This window comes from Cajanus cajan, chromosome 7, assembly GCF_000230855.2.
Source record: "Cajanus cajan strain Asha chromosome 7, NIPB_CcT2T_4, whole genome shotgun sequence".
Classification (NCBI taxonomy): domain Eukaryota; kingdom Viridiplantae; phylum Streptophyta; class Magnoliopsida; order Fabales; family Fabaceae; genus Cajanus; species Cajanus cajan.
This window is the reverse complement of record NC_138523.1, coordinates 17,999,013-18,009,358: the sequence shown is the minus strand read 5'-3', so window position 1 is coordinate 18,009,358 and position 10,346 is coordinate 17,999,013. Positions and strand designations below refer to the sequence as shown.

General features: G+C 32.7%; 1 protein-coding gene across 3 annotated transcripts; it reads left to right on the top strand.

Moving 5' to 3' along the window:
* The first annotated feature begins 5,972 nt into the window (after positions 1 to 5,972).
* Positions 5,973 to 9,661, top strand: LOC109793949 (APO protein 3, mitochondrial). 3 transcript variants are annotated; one of them, XR_002239396.3, is made up of 5 exons: positions 5,973 to 6,120; positions 6,845 to 7,247; positions 7,569 to 7,990; positions 8,090 to 9,072; positions 9,207 to 9,661. XR_002239396.3 is itself a non-coding variant. In XM_020353424.3 (4 exons), exons 2-4 carry the CDS (start codon positions 6,874 to 6,876, stop codon positions 8,497 to 8,499), a joined length of 1,206 nt encoding a protein of 401 aa, XP_020209013.1. In that variant the 5' UTR covers positions 5,973 to 6,120; positions 6,845 to 6,873; the 3' UTR covers positions 8,500 to 9,661. The 3 variants fall into 3 exon arrangements, 1 of the variants encoding a protein (XP_020209013.1); XR_014427663.1 differs by having other exon boundaries at positions 5,999 to 6,120; positions 6,850 to 7,247; XM_020353424.3 differs by having other exon boundaries at positions 8,090 to 9,661.
* Positions 9,662 to 10,346: the final 685 nt, after the last annotated feature.

Genomic DNA, 10,346 nt, shown 5'->3' with positions numbered 1-10,346 from the left:
TCCTTTTGTTTTTTTACATTTGGTTTAGCTATTAACTTCCTTAAGTCCTCAACTAGCAGGATATCATCAAATTAACTAGAATTGGCTGAAATAGACTTTGTTGGATACGCCTTTCTTATTCCCTCCTTAAATAATTCAATTGCCAACACATAACATCAAAGAAATGAAAAAAATATATATTTTCATGAGCCAAGTAGGTTTATTTATTTATTTATTGGTTAATTGTACTTTTTACTACCAATGTTTCTTGATTTGATCAATTTTGTTATTCAATTTTTGAAGTTATATATTTTGTTATTCAATTTTTTTAAAATTTTACACATTTTATCATTATATTAGTTGACTATCGATTATTGATGTAATATTTTAAATATTAATATTGATTATTGATGTGACATATAAATAATGACAAGACATAATATGTCATGTTGATAATCTATATATTATATCAATAATCAATATGTCATGTTAATAATCAATTAACAATATTAAATGACTAATTAATAAGGTGACAAATATGTTAAATTTTGAATATCAAGTAAAAAAATCTGTAATTTTGAAAGTTAGACGACAAAAATCATAAAATTGTTAAACATGAATGGCAAAACGTGCAATAAATAAACACATTTTGATTTTGGTCCTTCTAAATTTTTTTATATAATTTCCATCCTTAAAGATATGAAAAAATTATTTTTAACGTTGTTGTTATGTGATTCTTATTATTTGTTTGTATGTTTTTAACGAAATATTATCATCCCAACCCAAGTGATACTCACGTCCATAATATCATAGTGACATGTAATATTTCTAAAAAGAATGTTTCGATACTTAAAAAAAATGTTATTTACACTTTTAAATGAATGTTAGAAATAAAAGAAATAGTGATTTTAGGACTTGAAAGCAATGTTTTAAAAATTGGATCGGATTGGCCAGTTAGACCGATTAAACCGGAAACCGGTGGTCCAGCCGATCCGAATCTTAAGTTGGATCGATTATGCATTCAACCCGTTTCAAATCGAATTGAATCGGTCAATTTTTCAGTTCGACCAGTGAGCCGGTGGGTCAAACCGGTTCGACCACAATTTTTTTTTAATTTTTTTAAGGGACCACAAACCACAAAAATAACAATAAGAATTGAATCTATTAATGAAAGAGTAAAAAGTTTTATTAAACATAAGAATGACTACTTGTTCTAATGTATTTGTTTGTAATATATACAACTTAAATAACTTTTATAGTATATTATTAATTTTAAATTATATATTTAATAATATAATATCTATATAGATATTACATATATTTTTTTTTTGATATCAATAGCAAGCATATTATATATGTACAAATTATTTATATTTTTTAATTTGTATTAACATACAGTTTAACATGTAATTTTTTTTATGTATTTCTTTATACAAAATAAAAATAAAGATAATTTTAAATAAGATGGAAATTGAAATTGAAAATAGAATATGAAATTATTGAAATTTATAAGTATAAAATATATTTAACATGAATATTTTTTTAAAAAAATAATAAAAATCGTATGAGTTCAATTAGTAACCCACCGATTCAACCTTTGACCCACTAACTCAGTACCTTAACCGGTTTGATAGCTGGTCCGATTTTTAAAACTATACTTGAAAGGTGAAATCAAAGAATATTTTTTTTATAAAGATTAATACCAAAACTCACTAATTTTATAAGAATTAAGAAAATGTGATTTCAAATTTTAGATAAGTAAAAAAAATAAATCAATTAATTTAAAGGAATCAAAATTAAAATTTATTTATTTTATAATTTAAAATATACTTAAGTCTTTTTTTAATAAAATATATTTAAATCTAACAATAAAAAAAATAACATAAATAATATAAGAATATTAACAATGTAAAATATTATTTTATTATCATCTAATTACATGAAAAAATTGATCAATCTTACAAAAGTTATCTAAAAAAATTGTATCAACAATATTTTTAATTAGTTTATAATATAAAGGTTTTTATCCTGACAATAAGTAAAAATTAAACTTATAATAACAATAGTTAAAAATACCAATACTTATACCATAAAGGGTTTTTATATTGTCTAACAATCAATAACTTTTAACTTAACTATTATAGAAATAAATAAAATTATCACACAATAATTTTATTTGTTGACATGGAAAAAATAAAGTGTATGTACTATTTTTTTATTGACTTAAAATTTAATATAGTATCAATATAAAAAAATTTACATTGATTTTTGTACAGCATGTTTTATACTATTAAGTAATAAAATAAACATAATTTTTGAAGTAATTATTATAAAATTAACAAATTTAATTACTATCTTCTTTAACAAAAAATAATTAAATTACACTTTAAGTTTTTATTTAATTTTTAATATGCAGATTTTATTTTTAATTACATAATTTTAATCCCTTAAAAAGCTACAAGTTTAGTCTTTGTTAAATAAAAGTTAATATTAAAAAAAATTATGAAGATCCCAAAACACTAAAGATCATCTCCATCTCGCACAACCAATGATCTGCCACATCAAGATCTGAATCCCCCTTGAATTGAGGAGGCTGATATCTCCTGAACTCTACCAAATCTCTCCCATCCCAAGAGATCACTAGTCTAGCTACCTCAGTCGCAGCTCTACCCGCCTCCATCTGAGCAAAGTGAGCACTCTACTGCTACATTGACATGGCTATCATCTCCATGGCCTAAGCAATCTGGTCATACTGAGGCCTCACCATACTACAAGAATTCAAACATTCTTTTAGTAACATTATACCACCCCAATTCAACAAAAACCAATCACATATCAAAGATATGACACAACAGAAACCTAGAAGGATCACTCCCCACAGAGTATCCAAAAGACTCGACCGGCTCTGATACCATAAAAGTGTAACGACCCGCCGTGGTCCCTACACTCAGTGGAATCGCACTAAAATACTAGTGGACTAAGAAAAGATATTAAAACTAGATAACACATACATACAGGTATATATAAAAATAATATTAACTATGTTTCTATGTACGAAATATAACACTATATATGTAATGTCATCCAAAATAATATCACCCTAGTGTCGGTCAAGCACAAACAAACAGTTACCCAAGATGGTAACTCTGATACTAGGACACAACTCCACATCTCGCATCAACGGTCACCACAACTCCAATCTAGCCCTGATCTACTCTCATACAAAGTATGATCATCATAGTCCATCCACATGGAAACAGAAGGGTAAGCTAGAGTTCAAAAATCAACCATGTAAGCATACAGATAAAGGTCTATGCTACACCATTATCAAGTTACTAATCATACTCATAGAGCCACACCATACACTCTATCTAATACTACTCATGCATAAAAATGCAACTCAACATTCATGAAGTCAAACACCATACACTTCATCATAATAGAAATCATGCAATTAAGCAACACATGAGAGATATCAATGCATATCTATCATCTAATGCGTTGTCGTGCATTCACCTAGGAGATCTCCCTAACAGTAGAGTAATATAAGTGACATCCCAATCCTACCGAAACCACCCCAACCGTTTTCACGCCCAATGCGCCCGCTCGGTCATAGCTAATCAGGATATAAATCCTCACTCGGGTTTACTCGGATGATGTCACTTACACACTTGGAAGTGCGGTTCCACCGTCAGGTATAGCACAGCTAGGTACAGGCTTACCACGATCTTAGCATGCATTACCAAGTCACTTGTGGAGTTCGCCCACCGATTATCCGCAAGGAACCATATACCTTCCCCAGTACTTGGTTAAGAGAATAACCCTTGGCCTCATTCCCCGCTCCAACACTAGCTAAGGATTTAGAGGAGAATCACCCAAACTAGTGCCCTATCCAAGCACCACTCTCACCCAAAACTAGTGGCCTATCTAAGCACCACTCTCATATAAATCAGTGGCCTATCCAAGCACCACTCTCAAGAGACTCTATGTGAGCTCTTCCAGTTCGAAAACATTTTCCCTTTCCTCAAGTCTTAGGCTAGACACATGTCATAAGGCATCACATGCAATAATGCATCATACATCATACATGGTCAATCCACCATCATGATCAATACCATCCTCATATGAACATATACACATGTCATATCATATTCAAACATTCATATATATCATTACCAGGCATACATATGAATCATACATCACTATACATCATATATCATAGATACATGATCCAACTTCAACCTCAAACATGCGAAAGCATCATTTTCAGTCAAAATCATTAAGCATATTCACGCCCGACGCAGTTAGTTTGTGCCCCGCCTAAATCCAACCTAAGAGCTCTAAGATCTTCCGCGCATGGCGCATTCAGCTCGCGCCCGGCGTCATTCAAACAGAGACTCACAGGAGTCTCCACGCATGACGCGTCAACCCTGCGCCCGGCGCCGTCTAGACAAAGACCTCCAGAGTTCTCCACGCCCGACGCACCTACCCTGCATTCGGTGCCATATCAATAACCTGCTAGACAAGGTCACTATCTGACATCGCACCTGGCGTGGTTCTCCTCACGCCCGACGTGAATTCATCTAGAGACTCCCATTTACAATCGTGTCCGGCGCGACTAACCTCGCGCCCGACGTGATTAATAAATGATTGCCCTGATGAATGCACGCTCGACTCCAAGAACATGCGCCTGGCGCAAATTCATACAGCAACCCCCAAAACCCAAAAAATTCCATCCAAAACCTAAAAAACAGGAAATCCAGCCACATGCAATCCATGAAACACAATACATATGCTTCACACAATTCAAAAATAACCTCAGATACAACAAGCATCTAACAGACGCATCAAAATCACCAAAAACCCCATTTTTCCCAAATCCCCGAAAAATGAGAAGTTCTTCAATTCAACCATTGATTCTCAAAATTCATGCACCAATTGAGTTCCTAAACTCACATGAAACCAATCAATCTACATTCTAGCTTCCCTCACCTGAAGATTGGCTCCGAACAGCCAAGGAAATAAGAAGAAGAAGAATCTCCCTCAAAGTTCGTCCCGTGAACTTCAGTCCTCCAAAAACAAGCTTCCTAGCCTGAATTCAAAGAAAAGACGATAGGGATTAGTGATCTAGAGAAGAAGAAGAATCAAATAGAAAATTTTGGTAGAAAAAGGAGCTCACAAACCTAGAGTCCTTCTCTCTAAAACTTCTCTTTAGTTTTTCTTTGATAATGAGCTTATGAGACTCCCTTATCAGAGAAAACATTAAATACTCTTCTCTCTAGCATCCACTAAACTCTAAAACTCACTTACTACTTTACAGATATAATAGCTCACAAATTGAAGAGACAAAATATAATAATTTTTATATATATTAGTATAAAAAAAATTATGCAACTATAAGAACTAAAATAAAAAAGAATGTATATGAATTAAAAGAAAATATTTTTAATTACAAAATCTAAAAGATAAAATTGAAGAAATTATAAAAATTAAAAAGACAATTAAATCTATTTTTTATATTCCTATACACCTTAACAACTATATTATATTATTATTCTGTTATTATCTATGTATATTAATGATATAGTAATCTAGGTATAAGAATATATAAGATACTTTGTAAATCTTAAAATTTCATCTAGTATAAATAAATTTATAATCTCATCAACTAAATCATAAATGGATATGACTATTCTAAAGTGAAGAATGTATTTTAAATGATAAAGTACACATACAATCAACTATTAAGATTTGTGATAGAATCAAATTTTTACAAAATTTAAATTTAAAATTAATTATAATATTAATTATTGATTTTTTTTATTCTACCATTATTATTGCATTTTGTTATTTAAATTGCAATTACCTCATTGTAGAGAAGCTAGATTCATTATAAATATATAAGAAAAAATTGAAAGAAGTAATTACAAATTTTGTAGTTAAGAATTTAATGGAAAATCACAAAGTTGATGAACAAATAATCTCTTAAACCGTATTTTAAAATAAAAATGGGTTTGCACTTGCAAAGTTGCAAACTACAGAAGCAGAGCACTGAAGAGAGTTCTCCCGCGCCGCCGTAGAGCCCTAGCCTGAGCCACCGCAGCGGTCGACCCTGGCAGCCTCACGCCGTCGCAGTCGCAGGTGCTTTTTCTCCACTCCTTCCCTATTTTCTGTTATCTGTTTCCTGAGTTTACATTCTGAGATTGTGGAGAAAGTAATGAACATTCAAAATACTATTCTATTTTGATTGTCGCTGTGGCTCAATCTGAATCTTAAGCCTATAAATTCAAGTTTATTCTATTCAATTTGCTAGTTCCAAAGTGTTATTGGATTTGGAATTGTCAGCAACTAGTTTAGTTTTTCTTTTTCTTTTTTCTTTGTATTTGGTTTCTGCTTGCTGTTTTTTTTTTTTTTTTTTTTGTAGAATTATGGCATGAAATTATAGTATGTTTGGTTTACAGTTCCACTTGACAAAAATCCCTTTCAATGCCAAAGCAACAAAATGTTGCTTCTTCATTTTCTGCTTGGGAATGTGTGAAATCCCGTTTTTAATGAGGCAAACAGGTTCCCAAACATGCACTTATTAGTATGCTTCCTTAAGTAGGTTATATGTTTCTATGATGTTTGTTTCCTGGCAGTAGTCACGATTCTGTTCTATGTATAACTTCAGCTGTACATATTAGATTTGAGAACCTTCTGTTTTCTTGGAAAGCCGACACAGAAAGTAAAACTTTAAATCCTTATGGGTTTCTTTTTTTTCAACATATAGAATGGGATATTACTTATGAGAACAGAAAATAAATAATTAACAAAGAAATTTAGTTTCGGTATACTGTACATGAATTTGTCCATGAATATCTTTCAGTGTAGGTATCCCTCTTCTAATGAGCAAAGATGCTGCGAAGACATGTTCAAACTGTTGGTAATCTCCTTGAGAGAGTTGTACAAGATCATGTTGTGCAGCTCAGAGGTAAAAATCCACATATCTGTCTTTGGTACTCTACTGTGTCTACTTGCAATGAGCTGCCGAGAAAGCTCAACAAGTCTGAGAGAAAACCACCAGTGACAAGTTTTAATGAACTTAAGCGCGAAGCTAGACTGAAGAAAAAGGAGAGACAAAAGGTGCATGAGGTTATACTACAACCTCCTGAAAATGGCTTGTTGGTTGAGCATTTAGTTCCGGTTGCTCATGAAGTTTATGCTGCCAGATGTGAACTATTATCTAGTGTTTCAAGACTTGTCAACTACACTGCTATTTATACATGCAGGTCACACCATAACTCTGCTATACTTCATTATGGTTGTTTAAGCTTTTAGCGTGTTGCCTGTAGAACTTCTATATTCAACTATGATATCTGAGTTCCAATCACAAGTCTATTTTCAGTTCTTTTTATTTGGTAATTTTTGGAATTGAATTGTACTTTTAACTTGTCAACTAAGTGATATAATGTGATTTTTCAATGCATTCTGCGTTTTAGAGGATTTCTTAATGTGAATAGGATCTATTATAAATGAATAATGTAAACATGTCTAATTGCCTGGCTTTTTTTAATATGCATTATTGTTTAAGCATTTTGACTGTTTTGCAGCTTATGTGGAGAAGTTCATGTTGGTCATCCTCCGCATAAAATTAAAACATGTGATGTTAGAGGAAGCCCATCAAGCAAGGAACATACTTGGGTCAAAGGTGGTGTCGACCATGTTCTTCCACTGGTAGAGTCATTTCATCTGTATGATAGAATAGGAAGGGCTGTTTCACATAATGAAATGCTTGAAGTGGACCGAATTCCAGCAATTGTTGAATTGTGCATCCAAGCAGGTTTTGACATACCTGAGTATCCTACCAGGAGAAGGTCCTTCCCTGTTTACTGTGTTGCTGGTAGGATTATTGATTTTGAGAAACGATTTCCAAAAGAAATTTCTCTTGGTGAAGATATAGAGGCACATGGGTTTTGGTATAAGAAGAAAAGATCAGATGATTCTGTGGCAATGCAATCTGATGATGTCCAAGGTTTATCTTCAAGACAAATACTTTTTTCTTCTCTCTAAGACACACTTACACATTATGTCCTATGTTAACTATGCTGACTATGTGCATTCTTCTGTGCAGCTATTGCTGTTCAAGGGATGAAAGCCTGGGAAAAAATGCGCACAGGAGCTTCAAAACTTATGGAGAAATATGCTGTCCAAACTTGTGGATATTGTCCAGAGGTACAAGTGGGACCCAAAGGTCATAGAGTACGAAATTGTCAAGCTTTCAAACACCAGATGAGGGATGGGCAGCATGCATGGCAAGAGGCAACAATTGATGATTTGGCACCTCCGGTATATGTCTATCACATTCGAGATCGGCAACCTTGGAAGCCTTTGGTAAATGAGTTGAAAAGGTACTATGGTATGCTTCCTGCAGTGGTTGAGCTATTTTCCCAGGCTGGGGCACCAGTTGAAAAGGGTTATGCATGTATGATGAGGGAAGATATTGTAGTCCCTGAATTGGATGAGGAAAAGTGGGTTGTTTAAAGCCATGAGTTCGTATGCATGAAGGAATCATTTGGTCACTGGAAGAGTCTGAATATGAAAACTTAAGCTTTAATTCCTTTCAAACTTGTCTAATGTGGATAATTAGGGAAGTAATAGGATGAAAATAAGAACATTGGACTAAACTATATTGTGCTCCGCTGGCAAATCAAGGTTGCAGTCTGGATCATATGGACCATATATGCTTTTGGCACCCACTGCAGGTCAAGAAACTTGGATTTCTTGATTGGATTCCTTCGCAAACAGCTCTTCATCCTGTCACCAATCTCTTTCTTCCCTTTAGTCAGTTTATAGCCCACTCTGTTTTTATGCAATATTTTGCAATATAATTTTCTGCTACTTAAATCAAAGAAAATCTTAATCCACAGGATTAGTTTAGCATTTTTGTGGTATACAAAAGACAGAGATAGTTGACAGTGTACTGGATAAGGAGGAAAAGTTGTCTTTCTTGCCAAATATATTATGAAGAGGAAGAAAACATGAGGGGAACTTCAAAGATGGGAAATAACCGTAAATTAATTCCAGAGCTCCAGAGCCATAAGATTTGCAGAAAAGGTATATCCTCTATATTTTTTTTGAAAATTTTTCTTGTTTGCTGGAAATGTCTTGGTTGTGTGGAGTGGATGATTGTTATACATTTTGTTTCTGAATTATTTCCCTGAAATTGCTATCACACCAATATCAAACAGGACATATCCATCAAGAAAGGAACTCTACTAAGAAATACTCAACCCAAACAGAACCTCACCATTGAGCCATCTTCAAATCCCCTGTTCCATTGAACCATAACAGTCACATGGCTTTCATGCCTCTGTTTCACTATCATATTGGGTTTACCTAAACAGTGAGTGTATACTGCTTTCTTCATATTATTTTTATTCAATATTTTGTGTTCAACTATAGTTTAATTTGGGGTCTTTTCACTTTAAGGTTCCTATCTTTCTATTCATTGATGTTTTGCCTTTTCTTTGAACTGTATGATGTATCTGTTTGCACAAGATCTGGGGAGGATGAGAATCCTCAAAAAGATAGCAAGTGTTGGCAATTTGTACTGGTGATTTTTACCATATATCAAACTTCCTTGTCTAGTAAAAGACATGATATCTAGCCTTGTTTATGCAACTTCTGTAAACAAACGTGTGTTTTTTATTTTGCAACATTGACCCCCACTAGCTTGCGGTGGAGCCAAAATTATGTTTTCAATTTAAATATATGAAATTTACCAAAAAGCCTGAAGGTTCCTTGTTTCCTTTCGGGTGTCTTGTTTAAGCTAATTTGTTTCAGAGAACAGTTGAGTGACTTTGAACGAGCTAGATTGCTGGTGCTTAGTTAAAACCTGTATCGTCTACATATAGCTTACAGCTTGTAATAAGATATAATCAATATATTTTGTAGTTAGTCTTGTGTAATACACTACCGACGAAAGTTAGCAATACTCTCTTTTTAACACTTTCTTTGTCAAAATTTATTAAAAATCACAAATTTTATGGGTCTCACATTATATTTAACAAGTCTTTCTCTTGATTTAATAGTAAGACCCACTAAAATTTGTGGTTTTCAATTATTAAGAGAAAATATTAACAAAAGTGCTAGAGAGTGTCATTATCATTTCTTATGCACTAATGTATGCTGTCTCAAGAAGTCAAGTTTTGTTTTCAGATTTTTTTTTTCCAATTAGGGGGTGTTAGTTACACAGAAAATTTTTATTTTCTTGGAAATTTGACATTGAAAATGTTAGTTTTCAGCGTTTGGTTTATTATTTAAAAATTAATATTTTTAAGAAATATTGTTTTTTGAGAATGATATTTGTATGTTTCTCACATAATTAT